The sequence below is a fragment of the Eimeria necatrix genome, genomic scaffold (assembly GCF_000499385.1).
Source record: "Eimeria necatrix Houghton genomic scaffold, Enh_scaff56, whole genome shotgun sequence".
In the NCBI taxonomy this organism is placed as follows: Eukaryota; Apicomplexa; class Conoidasida; order Eucoccidiorida; family Eimeriidae; genus Eimeria; species Eimeria necatrix.
Window position 1 is genome coordinate 61169 of NW_013654424.1, and position 16332 is coordinate 77500.

The window sequence follows — 16332 nt, forward strand, 5'->3', positions numbered from 1 at the left end:
TGCTGCTGCAGCAGGAGCGCTCGAACAGCACTCACCAGCCTTTCTGCGCAACTTTTTGCTGAATTAATTTTCTAAAACTTTAAAATAATTTATTTTTTAATTTAAAGTTAACATTTATTTTAAAACGGCGAAGTCAGAGCTGGAAAACACGCGAGCGGGACTGCTGTTATCGACAGTGTCTTGCTGCTGCTGCGGCTGTTGAGCTGCTGCAGCTGCTGCTGTTGCTGCTGCTGCTGCTTCGGCTTGTTTAACACTGCAACTAGCGTCAGAACAGAACTCTTTGAACTTACAAATATATTTAATTTGTCAATTAGACATTTAAGAGGGAGACAAAGCAGCAAAGCAGCAGAAGGGTCACTGGCCTGCTGCATGCGCCTCGGGAGCAGGGCCCCCCAGCCGAAGATTGCAGCAGCAGCAACTGCAGCAGCAGCTGCAGCAGCAGCAGCAGCACCTGCCTTGCCTTTTTATTTGCACATAATAAGAAATGCCCCAAGGGGCACGGACTCCAAACACCGGCACTAGCCTCTCTTCCACGGCTGCCCCGCCGCAGCAGCAGCAGCAGCTGCTGCCTCTGCAGCAGCAGCAGCTGCAGCAGCAGCAGCTGCAGCAGCAACAACAGCAAAACGGCTGTTCCTTTTGTGACACAAGGAGAGCTGGAGCCAGACAGGTTGAGCCATTTGGCTCCTCTGCTGCTGCCTCTCGCCTGTGCGCCAGCAGCAGCCGCAGCAGCAGCAGCAGCAGCAACCGCGGCAGCAGCAGCAGCAGCAGCAGCAGCTGTTACACCGAGTCGTTCCAAGCTGCATGGGCTGGCTTGCAAGGGAAGCATCGGGAGCAGGAACCGGGAAAGTGGCAGCAGCAGCAGCTGCTGCTGCAGCAACAGCTGTGGCAGCAGCAGCAGCAGCTGTGGCAGCAGCAGCAGCCTCAGTGGAGGCGCCGCAGGAGGGCACAAGGAGGTGCAGCACAGCCAACTGTGGCGCTTCCAGCAGCAGCAGCAGCAGCAGCAGCAGCAACTGAAGCAGCAGCTCGAGCAGCAACAGCGATTTTCCATGGAATTGCTGCGACAGTGGTAACCCTGCAGGGCTTAGTTCAGCAGCAGCAGCAGCAGCAACAGCAGCAGCAGCAGCAGCAACAGCAGCAGCAGCAACAGCAGCAGCAGCAGCAGCAGCAGGGGTCATACGTAGATTCTGTTTTGAAGCTTCTGCCCTGCAGCTCCAGCAGCAGCAGCGACAAGAGCAGCAGCAACGCAGATTGGGGTGTCTGTACACTGTTTGCACAGCGGGAGGGAGCAGCAGCAAACTTTGCTGCTGCTGCTGCTGCTGCAGCCACCCGCGCCACGACGTCTGCTGCAGCTGTCGCGGCAGCAGCAGCAGCCACTGCAGCAGGAGCTACAGCAGCTGCTGCTACCTCTGCTGCAGCAGCAGCAACGACCGCTACTGTGGCTGCGGGAGCAGCAGCTGCAGCAGCAGCAGCGGCTGCAGCAACAGCTGGAGTTGCTCGATTTGCTGCTGCTGTGGGGCCCACCCAGGCCGCCCAGCCTGCAACTTCTCGTGAGCCAGGAGAAGCAGCAGCAGCAGCAGCAGCAGCAGCAGCAGCAGCAGCTGCAGCAGGAAAAGCAGCAGCACCTGAAGCAGCGGCAGCAGAAGCAGCAACAGCAGCAGCAAGCTGGGGAAGGCATTTTGGCTCTAAGGGGGCCTGTAGACGCCGCAACAGTTGTCTTTGTTGACTGCAGCAGCAGCAGCAGCTGCTGCAGAAGCAGCAGCAGCAGCAGCAGCAGCAGCAGCGACGATGGAGGAGTCTCCGCCTAAGCCGTGGCAGCAGCAGCAGCAGCAGCAGCCACTGGCGCTGCCCTTCACCTTCAGCAGCAACAACTTGCCTGCTGCTAGCCCGACAGCAGCAGCAACGCCTGCTGCTGCTGCTGCTCCTGACAGCAGCAGCACGGGCGTTGCCTTGTACGAGCAGCAGCCCCGTGCAGCAGCAGCAGCAGCAGCAGCAGCAGCAGATGCCTCTCTATATGCAGCAACTCATGGGGCCCCCAGCTACGAGGGGGGCCCCCTGGGGCCCTTCTATGCAGCAGGAACAGGGTACTATGGGGCCCCCTACGGGGGTTATGGGAGTTGGACCTATGGGGGATATGGTGGTGAGTTTGCTGCTGCTGCTGCTGCTGCTGCTGCTGCTCTCTTTGCTGCTGCTGTTGAAGGGTGGGCTGCTGCTGCTGCCGCTGTTTTCGCTGTTGCTGTTGCCGTTGTTTCGTTGCTGCTGCTGCTGCTGTTCGCCTTGCCGCAAAGCTGTTTGCTTGCTGCGTCGGCGAAATTGCTGCTGCTGAACTTGCTGCTGTTGCTGCTGCTGCTGCACTTGCAGCAGCAGCAGCAGCGCCTGCAGCAGCTCGGCGCTGCCGCCTCCTTGGCCGTCAGCAGCGGCTTCACCCGCAGCACTGCCAGCAGCAGCAGCAGCCGCAGCAGGGCATCCGCAGCGCAGCAGCCGCAGCAGCAGCCGCAGCAGCCGCAGCAGCAGCAGCAGCAGCAGCAGCAGCAGCAGCAGCAGCAGGTTGCTGCTGGCGTGTGCTTGCAGGACCTTCTTACCTCAGCGGCGCCATGGAAAGCCTGGCTCGAGCTTCTGCTTTGCTGCATGCACAAAGTTATTTTATAGATCACATTAGCAGCCACGCGTTGCTGCTGCAGCAGCACTTGGTGTCGCTGCGGGGCTGCGCGCGTTCGTTTGCTGCTGCTGCTGCTGCTGCTGCTGCTGCTGCCAGGGCGCGCCTCGCGGGCTGCGCCGCCGCTGCGGCCCGCAGGGCCGGCAAAGGCCTCGCCGCTGCTGCTGCTGCTGCTGCTGCTGCGCCCCACGTCCTCGGCCTGCAGCAGCAGCAGCTGCTGCAGCAGCTGCTGCCTGATGTCTGCTTGCCCGAAGACCAGTGCAGCACGGCAGACAGCGCCAGCAGCAGCACCACCAGCAGCAGAAACAGCAGCAGCAGCAGCAGCAGCAGCACTACCAGCAGCAGCAGTGGGGATGAAGCCGAGCAGCAAAATGGCAGCTTCGAGGTAGAGGCCTTGTCCACAAGACAGGCTTTGTTGAGACTTGTAGAGAGAATCAGGTCAGCAGCAGCAGCAGCAGCAGCAGCAGCAACAGCAACAGCAGCAGCAGCAGCAACAGCAGCAGCAGCAGCAGCAGCAGCAGCAGCAACAGCAGCATCGGCTGCACCAAAAAGGAGCTCGTAGTATTGCTTCCTTTACAATTGTGCGGCTACTGACGCTGCTGCTGCTTTTGCTGCTGTTGCTGCTGCTGCTGCTGCTGCTTGCGGTACAGGAGGCTGGCGCTGCTGCTGCTGCTGCTGCTGGCCCTCAACTTGCTGCTGCTGTACCGGCGGAGGCAGCGGAAAAGAATTCCCTGAAGCCCCATATGCTGCCTTTCCCATTTCACCAAAATGTACCCAAAGGGGCCCCCCAGGGGCCCCCCAGGGGCCCCCCAGGGGCCCCCCAGGGGCCCCCAAGGGGCCCCCCAGGGGCCCCCAAGGGGCCTCCCTGGGTCTTCCCAGGGGCCCCCAAGGGGCCCCCCAAGGGGCCTCCCAGGGGCCCCCAAGGGGCCCCCAAGGGGCCGCCGAGAGGCCCCTGAGGGTACCTTAGGGGGCTTTGAAGGGTAGCCGTGGGGGCCCCAAGGGGGCCCCTGGGGGCCCCCAAGGGACTCCCAAGGGGCCCCCGAGAGGCCCTCAAGGGCCGCCTGAAAGGCTCTTAAGCAGCTCAAGGGGCCCCACAAATTTAATTCTTGTGGGGCCCCCAGGGGCCCCACAAAGTGGTGACTTGGGGGCCCTTTAGAGGGCCCCCAAGGGGTCCGGAGGCCCTCTGAAGTGCTGGGGGCCCCCGGGGGCCCCAGCATTTTGGGGGCCCCCAGGGTCTAAAAGGCTCTCCAGACTTTACCATTACTGGGTTCTCTTCAGTGCCTTTAGGGGCCCCAAAAAGGGTCTCTTTGGGGCCCCCCAAGGGCCCTTATGGGGCCCCACAGGGGCCCTTAAGGGGCCCCTGGAAGGGGCCTCAGGGGTCAGGGGGCCCCCAAACTTGGGGCCCCCTGGGGCCCCCCAGGAGGCCCTGAAGGGATCCCAAGAGATAAGATGGCAAGGGGGGCCCCCCTGAGGGGGTTTTGAATCTGTAGGGGGCCCCTGCATCTGTTCGAGTTGTTTTATACGCTGTAATTGGTTTAAATGCTGCTGCTGCTGCTGCTGCAGCAGCAGCAGCAGCAGCAGAACCCCCAGAGTCACTGCACAGTATATGCCACTGGAGGTTTCAGAGGGCCCGTAGGGGCCCCTGAGGGCCCCTGCAGCCTCCCCTTATAGTGCCCCCCCTGCTGGGCTTGCTGGGCTTCCTAGGGGCCCCCTAAGGGGCCCCCCTAAGGGGCCCCCGGGGTCCCCTGAGGGGCCCCCCGGGGCCCATGAGGGGCCCGCAGGGGCCCCTGAGGGGCCCCCCGGGGCCCCAAAGGGGCCCTAAGGCATTCCGTTATGAAGGCCCAAGATGTGGGGGCCCCCCAATAGGTTGGGGGGCCCCCTTGGGGGCCCACCAATCCCAGGGTTAACAGCGCTAGGCATGGCTGCAGCGGCGCAGTGAAGCAGCAGCAGCAGCAGCTGCAGCAGCAGCAGCAGCAGCAGCAGCAGCTGCAGCAGCAGCAGCCCTTTGGGGTTTTTTTGGAAAGGACTGTGCAGACTCTGTGGCTAAGACGTTTGTGGCGTTTGCTGCTGCCGCTTTTGCTGCCGCTGCCTTTGCTGCCGTCGTTGCTGCTGCTGTTTTTGCTGCTGCTGCGTTTGCTGCAGCTGCTGCGTTTGCTGCAGCTGCTGCGTTTGCTGCTGCTGCTGTGTTTGCTGCTGCTGCTCCTGGCTTTGCTCCTGCTAAGTATGGTGCTGCTGCTTTAGCTGCTTTTTCCTTTGCTGCTGCTGCGTTTGCTGCAGCTGCTGCGTTTGCTGCAGCTGCTGCGTTTGCTGCTGCTTGTGCGTTTGCTGCTGCTGCTGCGCTTGCTGCTGCTGCTGCTTTTGCTGCTACGGCGGAGCCTGCTAGCTATCTCCTAGTTTAAAGCATGCAAAGTATTTCTTTAAAGACATGAATGCAAATAAACAAAAATGCATTTTAAACAAAATTCAAATTGGGCTGGAGGACAAGCCTTGTTTGCCTGTACATACACTCAAGCCGACTTGACCCATTAGGTCTTCATATATAAATATAAATATATAAATATAAATATATAAATATAAATATATAAATATAAATATAAAAATATAAATATATAAATATAAATATATAAATGTAAATATTGTAAATGTAAATATGTAAATATAAATATATATAAATATATAAATGCACATATAAATATGTACATCTATATATATAAATATGTATAAATATGTACATTTATGTATATATATGTATATTATATCTATATATATATATATAAATATATAAATGTATATATAAATATGCACATCTATATATATATATATGAATATATATATACATATATATATATATATATATATATATATATATATATATATATATATATATATATATATATATGTAAATCTATGTACAAATGTATACATAAATATATATATATATATGCATATATATAGAGGTATATATATATGTATATGTATGTCTATATATGTATATATATATAATGTGCATATATGTGTGCATATATATATGCATATATATATAATGTATAGAGAACTTGTGAATTACTCGCGCTTGGGCTATAAAAACAAACATGTATAACTACATATATATATATAGACACGTATATATATAATATATATATATATATAGACATATATATCAGTAAACATATATATGTATATTATGTATATATGTATATATATATTATATATATAGTCCATATACGTATACAGCCCACCATTGTTAGTACCCTATATATCTTTGGGCGCATGCAACGGGGGGCCCGCCAGCGTCACCAAAGGGGCCCCGAAGGGCCCCACAGGGGCCCCCAGGGGCCCCCAGGGGCCCCCAGGGGCTCCCAGGGGCCCCCAAGGCCCCCACAGGGGCCCCACAGGGGCCCCTAGAGGACCCGTAGGGGGCCCCAAGAGAGGCCTCACAGGGGCCCCACTGGAGTCCTAAAAGAGGCCCCACAAGGGTCTTAGAAGGGGCCCCACAGGGGCCCCAAAGGGGCCCCCCGCTACTTCTTGGGGGCCCAGTGGGCCTTCTGGGTGGCACTGGGGGCCCCTCGGGAAGTGGCTAGGGGGCCCCTGTGGGCTTTTCTTTGGGCCTTTTGAACTTAAAAGAAAAACAAATAAAATCAGTGGAGGCTTTTATAAATAAATATCATTTAAATATAAAGATGTGCAAGATTACGGGTGTAGACTATATATATAGATATAAATAGAAATATATAAATATATAAATATACTATATATATATATATTTATATATATATATAAACATATATATATAAATATATATATATATAAATAAATATATAAATATATATATAAATATATATATATATATAAATATATATATAAATATATATATATCATTATATATATACAAATATGTATATATATATATATATTATATGCAAATGGATTTAAAGCAGAGCTCGCAGCAGCTGGCTTAAGACGGAAACGCTGCACAGCAGCGTCACGGGCAGCAACGGCAGCAGCAGGAGCAGCAGCAGCAGCAGCAGCAGCAGCAGCAGCAGCAGCAGCAGTTAGAAAATGTAAAAGACAGGAGGAATCCAAGCAAAGACTAAACCTTCAAAGGCCAACAAAGGCTGAGAGCCTTAACACATATTTTGTCGCTTTAAAGAAGTGCAATAATATAAACCCAGGGGCCCCTCAGGGGCCCCTGGGCCCTTTGGGGGCCCCTGGGCCCTTTGGGGGCCCCTGGGCCCTTTGGGGGCCCCTGGGCCCTTTGGGGGCCCCTGGGCCTTTGCCCTTCAGAGCCCCAGGGGCCCCTCACTGAGGCCCTTTGGGGGCCCTAGGAGGCCCCTGTGGGGCCCCTATGGGGGCCCCTAAATGGCTCTTGAGGGGCCCCTGGGATCCCGAAAGTCCTTCTTAATGGCTGTTCTGGGTTTGGGGGCCCCAAGAGGGCCTCAGTGCTTGCAAAGGGGCCCCAAGGGGCCCCCCAGACTCTGCGAACCAGGGCCTCAAGGGGCCCCCTCTAGATCATTTTAGGGCCCCACAGGGGCCCCCACAACTGGAGCCCACAGGGGCCCCTCTCGAGCTCTTGAGGGCCTCCATTAGGGGCCCCACAGAGGCCTCAAAAGTCAGAAGCTCCCAAAGGCACCTGCGAGGCCCCTGTGGGGCACGAGGGGGGCCCCTGCGGGGGCCTTGGGGGCCCCTGTGGGGCCCCAGGAGGCCCCGTGCCGGTGGGGCCCCAGGGGGCCCCCTTAAGCGCCCAGGGGCCCCCTGCGGGCCTTCACGAGGGCCCCCGCGGAGCTCTCGGGGGGCCCCCTGGGGGGCCCCTGGGGGGCCCCTGGGGGCCCCCTGGGGGCCCCCTGGGGGCCCCCTGGGGGCCCTGAAAAGGCGCTTTTTTGGGGTTGATTGGCCGCTAGATGGGGCCGTTGAAAAGGGTCTCGTACCCCTTTTGGGGAATGTCGAGGGCCCAGGGAGGAACTACTAAAGTGGGGGGAAAGAATCGGGCGGAAGGGCCTGGGACTTTGGGCCTGTGGGGAGACAGAGCGAATTTGCCATTTAATTGGGTTTATTTTTGCTCTTTTTTCATCATTTTTGCCTGTTTTTGAAGCACTTTTGGACCATTTATTGCCTATTTATTGCCTATTTATTGTTTATTTATTGCTTATTTATTGGTTATTTATTGTTTATTTATTGCTTATTTGTTATTTATTCGTTTATTGGCTTTTATTTGCTTTTGTTTGATTGCTTTTTAGGCTTTTGGGATTTTAACTGCGAGGCGTTTTGCCGCTGTTATGCGCACCTGCGAAACAGCCAGCCTTTAATTAATTAATTAATTAATTAATTAATTAATTAATTAATTAATTAATTAATTAATTAATTAACTAATTAATTAACTAATTAATTACTAATAAATAACTAAATAAATAAATAAACTAATTAATGAATTTAATGAAGGCAGTTGTATTCTTAAAGGGCTTTCGCTGTATTTAAATGCTTCTAGGGCTTCAGTGCCATTTCTGGTGTCTGTGGGGTGTCTGTGTCTTTTGTTTTGCTGCTTCAATTCTTTTCTACTTTTTTGTTTTTGTCTTTTTTTGTTTCTTTTTTATTTCCTTTATCTTCTAAAACTGTCTGCAGCAAAGAGGTGCTTTCTGGGACTTTTTAGGTGTCTGTACACCCGGAAAGTGTGGGGCGAGCGCGACTCCGTGCCGCTGCAGCAGCAGCAGCAGCAGCAGCAGCAGCAGCAGCAGCAGCAGCAGCAGCAGAAGCAGCAGCAGCAGCAGCAGCAGCAGCAGCAGCAGCAGCAGCAGCTCGTTAAAGCGCGGACTTGGCTCCTTTTGTGAGGTAGGGGTAGCCCATTTTGTTGGCCTCGAAGCCCCCGAAAGAATCTCTTGAAGGATCTTTTTCTCTTTTTTTTATTTCCAAAACTTCTTTGCAGTTTTTAAATAACAGCTGATGCCCCACCACGGGCACGTGGCCCCCGTAGCCCGAAGGAAAGTCGCTCTGCACACTCACTTCCCGCTGCAGCAGCAAACAGCAAACTGCAGCAGCTCAGCAGCTAGCTGCAGCGGCTAGCTGATTAGCAGCTGGGTGCACTGGCTAGGCGCAGCAGCTAGGGGCAGCAGCTAGCCGCAGCAGCTGGATGCAGCGGCTAGCTGCAGCAGCTAGCTGCAGCAGCTAGCCAGCGCCCCACAGGCCAGAGCGCCCCCGAGAAGCAGCAGGGGCTGCGTTGGCTAGCTGCAAAGATTTGTTTAAATGAACTAAAAGATTAAATGCAGCAAAAGTCAAATGGCTAGCTAGCAGCAAAAGATGGGCTAATGAGTTGGTGGGGAGTGCGAGAAAAGATGAATTTGCTGGAAATGACTCTTCTGCTGCTCCTTTTTCAGCCAGATTTGGCTAGCTAGCGGGCTAGGGAGCTAGCTGTGGCTAGCTGTGGCTAGCTGTGGCTAGCTATGGCTAGCTGGGAGTTATTTAAAGAGAATTGTTTTGATTTTTTGGCCTAAATGGCCTTCCTACCCCCTGACACATGTCGTTGTAGCTGGTGCGGTACATGTTCGGGTCTTGGCTGACCCGCAGCAGCCCCCCCCTCTTGGCGTTGCTGGGGCCTGAGAGCTCCATTTGCAACAGTGGAATATAAAGTTGAAAAAAACTGAATTTTAAATCAAAAGGAAAAGAAGAAAAGAATAAATAAAGCTGCAGTGGCCACAGGCAGTCTACGGCGCGCGCGGCGAGGTGTCTGTACACCTCAGAGAAAAGCTCGCGCAGCCCGCGAGGCAAGCCCAACCCTTTGGGCAATTACTTTTATAAAAAAGAAAATAAAGTTTCGGTTTATTTAAATAAATCTTTTTGTTATTATTTACTCCATTATGTGCTCCTTATACTTGCAGTTTCATGGCGGGCCTGGTCCCACCAGGCCCGAACCCCCCGGGGCTTGCTGGGGCCTGGCGCTCTGCAGGCGTGTGCTTGTTTTAGGGGCTATCGAGTGAAATTTTCATTTTTTTGTCTTTTTCCTTCAATTAAATTAATAAATATATTTCATAAATTTCATTTAATTGGAGAAAAACGCCGAAAAATGCCAGCAAGCGCCCCAAGGCGATCTCCTCAGCTCAGCCCCAGGGTCACCTCGTGCTCAGCACACTGTGTGCATGCCACCGCAGCCATTAGGCCCAACCCTCGCAAAAATTTGCATTAATTTATTTAAATTAATTAATATTAATATTCTAAATGCATTTATATTTACATAATTCTAAAATTAAGTCTTTCCGCCGGTCTAGCTAAGTGCATGCAGCTCCCTCAGTGTAGATTTTCAAGCATTTTGCCGCAGTCAGAGTCTAATAAACCAACGTTTTTCGCGAAAGACAATTGCTGCTCAAGTCTCCATCAATTGCTTGAGAGTTAGTGCAAAAAGTAATACTTTTGGAGCCACAATATAACAAAGAAAAGAAAGAAAAATAAATATTTATATTTCTCTCTGTCACCAAACGCAGCAAAAGGGGGCCCCTAGGGCCCCCCCTGCTGCTCTCGCTCCACTCAAGGGTCGGATGTGGGGAGGGGGGCTGCAGCAGCACCTGCAGCAGCTGCAGCAGCTGCAGCAGCTGCAGCAGCTGCTGCAGCAGCTGCTGCAGCAGCAGCCTTCAGTGGCAGGGGCCCAAGTGCTCACGAGAAAAAAAAGTGGCCACCTGGTGTCTTGACCACTGGTGCGCCACTGCTCCCTGACTTCAGGGCTGTGGAGTTTAGGGTTTGCCTCGAGGGTTTCGAAACAGTGTTTAGGGTTTAGGGTTTAGGGTTTAGGGTTGGACAGCTAGGGTTTGAGCGTTGCCAGGGGCCTTAAAGCTGCAACAGTGGCCACAAAGGCAAGTACACCTCCAAGCCCACAGCAGTCAACTCTGGGGATTTTTTAGAGGCCCTTTAGGGGACCTTTAGGGGCCCCCCCAGGGGCCCTTTAGGGGGCCACTTAGGGGCCCTTTAGGGGGCAGCTAGGGGCCCTTTAGGGGCCCCCCTAGGGGCCCTTTAGGGGCCCCCGTTAGGCCTTTTAGAGGTCTTTTTAATCCCCTCTTAGGGCCCTTTGGGGGCCCTCTAGAACAACTTTAGGCGCCTTTTGGGGGCCCTTTAGGGGCCCCCTAGGGGCCCCCTAGGAGCCCTCTGGGGGCCCCTTAAGGGCCCCCTAGGGCCCCGTAGGGGCTCCTAGGGGCCCCCTGGGGGCCCTGAAGGGGCCCCCTAGGGGCCCCCTTGGGCGGCTAGACTGTGTGCCCTTTGCCTGTGGAGTGTAGCGTTGGCTACTTTCTTTTTGGGACAGCAGCAAAGAAAGAAAAGAAAGAAAATGAAAGAATCATTTCATTAAAAGAAATTAAGAAAAAAGATCTTTAAGGGCAGCTCAGGATTTACTTGAGAGCTGCAGGGTCTCAGGGCTCTCAGAGAGACAGCCATTCAGCTAGCTTGGCAGCTAGCTGGGTGGCTAGCTGCCAGCTAGCTGCGCAGCTAGCTGCACAGCTAGCTGAGTAGCTAGCTGAGTAGCTAGCTAAGTAGCTACTTGGGTGGCTAGCTGAGTGGCTAGCTGAGTGGCTAGCTGGATAGCTAGCTGAATGGCTCGCTGGCAGCTAGGTAGCTGAATAGCTAGCTAGCTAGCTAGCTAGCTTGGTGGTTAGCTGGCAGCTACCTAGCTGAATGGCCTGCTGGCCAGCTAGCTGGCTAGCTAGCCACTTCGTTAGACCGGCGGTGGCTAGCTGAGAAAGAAGCAGGAGGACACAAAAGGAGTAAATTAGGAATTATATACATTTCGATTCATTTATTTATTTAGATCTTCATTTAAAAATCTTTAGAAGGAAATAAATGAACGCATGCATGTGCATGCGCACAAGTGCCTGCGAAGGTGTACGTACACCATAAGCAGCTTTACATTTATATTTGAATTCATATATATGAGATATACAAAAAAAGCAAATAAAGGATTTATACTTTTAATAAATGCACACATGCAGATAGTTCCAAATGTTAATGAGAAAAAGGCAGCATGCAAATAAGAAAAGCAGCACAAGAAGCAGTTCGACAGCAGCAGAAGCAGCAGAAGCAGCGCTGCAGCAGCAGCAGCAGCAGCAGGACTGCAGCAGCAGGACTGCAGCAGCAGAAGGACCTTAAGCGCGCGCGGTATTTCATTTCGGACTTCGCCTTTTGCTGCTTCAGGGCCTCGAGTCTATCTCATTTATTTAATTTGAAGGCTTCCTAAATCTCTTTTAAATCTTTTTTAAATCTTTTTTTTGGTTTTTATTTAAACACATTTGGAGTTTTGGATGCATGCATTTAGTAGCCCTTTTTTGCCCCACAAGCAAATAAATATAATGTGGTGAATGCGGTGTCTGTACACCTCAAACTCTCCCTTATCTGATCTGTTTGCATTAATGGATTTCTTGGAATAAATCCCTCAGTGCATTTATATGCCTGAAATGGAAATACACAAAAGTTCATAAAAGTGGGAAAAAGTGGCGATCTTTTGGCATAAAAACCCATTTAAATGCTCAAATATTCAATTAAAAGTTCTATAAATTCATAAAAACATTTTTAAATGAAGAAAATCGTTCAAAAAAACGCCAAAGTGTCCACGCGTGTGCAGTGTACAGCGTGAGGTGTACATACACCTCCCGCGGGTTCAGGCCTCAGCGCGCAAGTCGCGGATGCATTTGCGCGAATTTGCGGAAATTTAATTTAAAAAACATTTTTATTTGAATAATTATTTATTAATTTAAATATAAATGGCATTTGGAGGCACTTTGACCGAGCGGGCACTTGGCGAGCTCAGCTGTACGTACACCTGCTGGCCTGTACAGATCTGCACTTTCCTCCGTTTTTCTCCACTTTTGGATGCAACTTTGAGCTAAAAAGACCATTTTACATTTTTGCCTTTTATATCTGAGTTATTTCTTCACATTTGGCTAAATTTTGGTGCATTTTGGCGGTCAAAAGGGGCTTTTGCGCCCCCTGAGCGCAGCAGCAAATGCGCATTTAGCTGCAAACTGCAGCAAGAGGCGAAGCTGCTGCTGCAGCTGCCTAATGGATTTAATTTCTTCAAAGATCTGAGCCGGTATATTTCGCAAAAAGATCCTTCTGAGTGCATGCAAGTCCTGGAGAGCAGCAGCAGCTTGCCAGAGGATCCGTCAGGGGCCTGTAGGGCGTTGGGAGGCCCTGGCAGCAGCAGCAGCAGCAGCAGCAGCAGCAACAGCAGCAGCAGCAGCAGCAGCAGAAGGGGAGGTGGGCCGGCGAGGGCTTGGGGAGGAGGGCTGGGCTCGCGAGGTGTCTGTACACCTCAGCCTCCCGTCTCCTTGTCTGCTTTGTCTTTAAGCGCGTTTGCGAAAAGTGGATAAAAAAGCGCTTCTGGGGCGTTTTGAGGGTTTAGGGTTTAGGGTTTAGGGTTTAGGGTTTAGGGTTTAGGGTTTAGCGGTGGCTGTAAGCTGCACGGCGGAGGGTGGCTCTGGGGGAGGGCGCCGGTGTCTTTTCTATGCTGGCTGGCTGTAAAACAATGAATTTATTGCTGCTGCTGCTGCAGTAGTTGCTGCTGCTGCTGCTGCTGCTGCTGCTGCAGCGAAAATTGCCGCTGCTGCGCTGCTATCTCGGGTGTATGTACACCTGACACAACAACCCAAGCCCGCGCGTGTTGCTCGGGGCCCCACCCCCCACTTTAGTTGCCACTTCTTTTATTTTTTCTTGAGTTTATTTTTGTTTATTAAGGGATTTAAGGCTCCATTTCTGTAGCTGAAGAGCCAGCAGCAGCACCCTCCGCCGCAGCAGCAGCAGCAGCAGCAACAGCCGCAGCAGCAGCAGCAGCAGCAGCAGCAGCAGCAGCAAACCCTCCTCTCCCCCCAAACACCCCACACCTCTCTCCACAGCTTCCCCCAGCCCCCCCTTTTGCTGCTGGGGGCCCCACTGCTGCTGCGCACTTCGGTGTACGTACACCCGGCGCCTGGCTCCACCCCCCAGCAGCAGCAGCAGCAGCAGCAGCCGCGGCAGCAGCAGCAGCAGCAGCGCGGCACCAGCAGCAGCAGCAGGTGCACTCGCCCCAGCGCCGCTCTTCGACGAGCTGCTGCGCAGACAGCTGCTGCTGCTGCTGCTGCTGCTGCTGCTGCCCAGGCTGCGGGGTGTATGTACACCTCACTGCTGCAGCAGACCCTCCCCAAGCCCGAAGCCTCGGGGGCCCCACAATGCCTCGCGTGGCGGCCAGCGTTGCTGCAGCAGCAGCAGCAGCAGCAGCAGCAGCAGCAGCGGCCACCGCCGAGAAAACCCCGGGCGCCTCTCTAGGCCGCGCGCGAACCCGCAAGCAGCAGCGCGAGCAGCAGCAGCAGCAGCAGCAGCAGCAGCAGCAGCAGCAGCAGCTGCTGCACGTAGCCAGCCCGCAGCTAACCCCCATAGAGCGCCGCCTCACTCGCCTCTCCCTGCGCTCAGGGGCCTCCAGCTGTACCTCCACCTCGAGGGCCCCGGGGGGCCCCCAAGGGGCCCCCCAGGGGGCCCCCCTGGGGGGCCCCCAGGGGGGCCCCCAGGGGGACCCCCAGGGGGGCCCCCAGGGGGGCCCCCAGGGGGCCCCCCAGGGGGGCCCCCAGGGGGGCCCCCAGGGGGGGCCCCAAGGGGGCCCTTCGGGGTCTCCGGGCTCTCCTCTTTCATGTAAAAGACAGAGCCGCGCCACGCCTGCCAAGAGCAGCAGCAGCAGCAGCAGCGGCAGCAGCAGCAGCAGGAGTAGGAACAGCAGCAAGAGGAGTTTTGTGTGCAGCAGCAAAGGGAAGCAGCTTGGAAGTCCCGTTGCTGCTGCCTGCTCGGGTGTATGTACACCTGAAGTCCCTGCTGTCTCTTCTTCTGTCTCAGCCTCGACTTGTGTCTCTTCGGCGAGCACGAGGAGACATTCTGCTGCTGCTGCTGCTGCAGCAGCAGCAGCAGCAGCATCAGCAGCAGCAGAGCCTCCCGCCTCGGCCTCGCAGCCAGCGAGCGGCAGCCGCGTGGCGAAGCCGCAGCTGTGCAGCAGCAACAGCTGCAGCACGACGGCCAGCAGCAGCTGCAGCAGCAGCAGCAGCAGCCGCAGCAGCAGCAGCAGCAGCAGCAGCAACTGGGGCCTCGAGGACAGCCTGCTGCTGCACAACTTGGCGCTGCAGGCGCTGCGGCCTTCTGCTGCTGCTTACTGCGGGGGCCGCGAGAAATATGAAGCAGCAGTTTCGAACTTTGTCAACAAGTGAGATTTGCTGCTGCTGCTGCTGCTGCTGCTGCTGCTGCTGCTGCTGCGTTTCTCTTTTGTGTCTCCTTTTGCTGCTTTTGCTTCTTTTTGTTTACCCTTTGTCCCTTTTGCTGCTGCCTTGTGTCTTGCATTTGCTGCTGTCCCTCGTTGTCTTCTTCCGTGCTTCTCATATCATCTAGTGCAGCAGCTACAGTAGCAGCAGCAGCAGCAGCAGCTGCAGCAGCAGCTGCAGCAGCAGCAGCAGCAGCTGGTGCACGTACCTAACTGCTGCATGAATCTGAGGTGTACATACGCAGAAGTAGCTGCAGCCAACGAGACACTGCAGCTGCAGCAGCAGCAGCAGCAGACAGAAGGGCCTGGGGCTGTGGGATTTGTATTTGCTGCAGCTGCTGCTGCTGCTGCTGCTGCTGCTGCTGTTGCTGCTGCTGCTGCTGCGCAGGCAAATTCAAGAAAGGAGAGGAGGCCTTCTGTATATTTGCGGCTCCAGCGGCGTGGGAAAAAGCTGCCTGGTGCGCCACGTGCTGCAGCAGCAGGCCCTCAGCAGCAGAAGCAGCAGCAGCTGCTGCAGCAAAGAGGTGAGCCAGGGGCGCAGCAGCAAACGGCCAGCCGCACACAAACGCAGACGCAACGCAGCAGCTGCAGCAGCTAATGCTGCTGTTGCAGCGCCTGCTGCAGTGTTGCTGCTGCAGCAGCTAATGCTGCTGTTGCAGCGCCTGCTGCAGTGTTGCTGCTGCAGCAGTTAATGCTGCTGCTGCGGCGCCTGCTGCAGTGTTGCTGCTGCAGCAGTTAATGCTGCTGTTGCAGCGCCTGCTGCAGTGTTGCTGCTGCAGCAGCCGATGCTGCCGGGTCCCCTCTTACAGTTGCTACTGTAGTGCAGCATCAGCAACAGCAGCTTCTGCTGCTGTTGCTGCTGCTGTGCCATTCGTGCTGCAGTTGCTGCTGCTGCTGCTGCAGCCTCTGCTGCTGCTGCTGCTGCTGCGGTGTATGTACAGCTCATCTCTGTCTCCTGCGCTCATCGCGAACGAGACGTGCAGCTGCTGACGGAACTTCTTTGTCGCATTTTGGGGAGGCCCGGAGACCACAGGGCCTTTTACAAGTAGGGTTTAGGGTTTAGGGTTTAGGGTTTAGGGTTTAGGGTTTAGGGTTTAGGGTTTAGGGTTTGCTCAGGCTGTGCATGGTGGACGAGGTGGACTTTTTAGTGACGAAGGGCCAGACCAGAGCGGACATGCGCCTTTCCATGAGAAGCAGCAGCAGCAGCAGCAGCAGCAGCAGCAGCAGCAGCTCGCAGCAGCAGCAGCACGACGCCCTCTTAGCCCTCGCACTAGCAGCTACGCATCCGCAATCTCGCATTATTGTCGTCGGTGCGTTCAAACTGCTGCTGCTGCCGCTGCTGCTGCTGCTGCTGCTGCTGCCGCTGCTGCTGCTGCTGCTGCTGCTGCTGCTGCAGTTCTGTGGGCTGCATCTGTGTCTGCTGCGCTGCTCTTTGCTGCTG

General features: G+C 54.1%; 3 protein-coding genes across 3 annotated transcripts in view; all 3 read left to right on the top strand.

Annotated features, from left to right (window-relative positions):
• Nucleotides 1–484: 484 nt before the first annotated feature.
• ENH_00063460 (hypothetical protein, conserved) lies at nucleotides 485–3215 on the top strand (the record flags this gene model as incomplete). Its single annotated transcript, XM_013582096.1, has 3 exons — nucleotides 485–1547; nucleotides 1730–2137; nucleotides 2359–3215. 3 exons carry the CDS (start codon nucleotides 485–487, stop codon nucleotides 3213–3215), a joined length of 2328 nt encoding a protein of 775 aa, XP_013437550.1.
• A 4375-nt stretch (nucleotides 3216–7590) lies between these two features.
• On the top strand, nucleotides 7591–8475 carry ENH_00063470 (hypothetical protein; the record flags this gene model as incomplete). The annotated part of the gene is made up of 2 exons (XM_013582097.1): nucleotides 7591–7664; nucleotides 8298–8475. The coding sequence occupies 2 exons, from the start codon at nucleotides 7591–7593 to the stop codon at nucleotides 8473–8475; spliced, it is 252 nt and encodes an 83-aa protein (XP_013437551.1).
• Nucleotides 8476–13821: 5346 nt separating this feature from the next.
• ENH_00063480 (hypothetical protein, conserved) overlaps nucleotides 13822–16332 on the top strand; it is a gene marked incomplete at both ends in the record, with an annotated part of 5878 nt that continues 3367 nt past the window's right edge. Inside the window, 4 exons of the mRNA XM_013582098.1 lie at nucleotides 13822–14837; nucleotides 15280–15415; nucleotides 15833–15936; nucleotides 16008–16201. Of these exons, the coding sequence (XP_013437552.1) occupies nucleotides 13822–14837; nucleotides 15280–15415; nucleotides 15833–15936; nucleotides 16008–16201 (1450 nt within the window). The remainder of the gene's footprint in view (nucleotides 14838–15279; nucleotides 15416–15832; nucleotides 15937–16007; nucleotides 16202–16332) is intronic.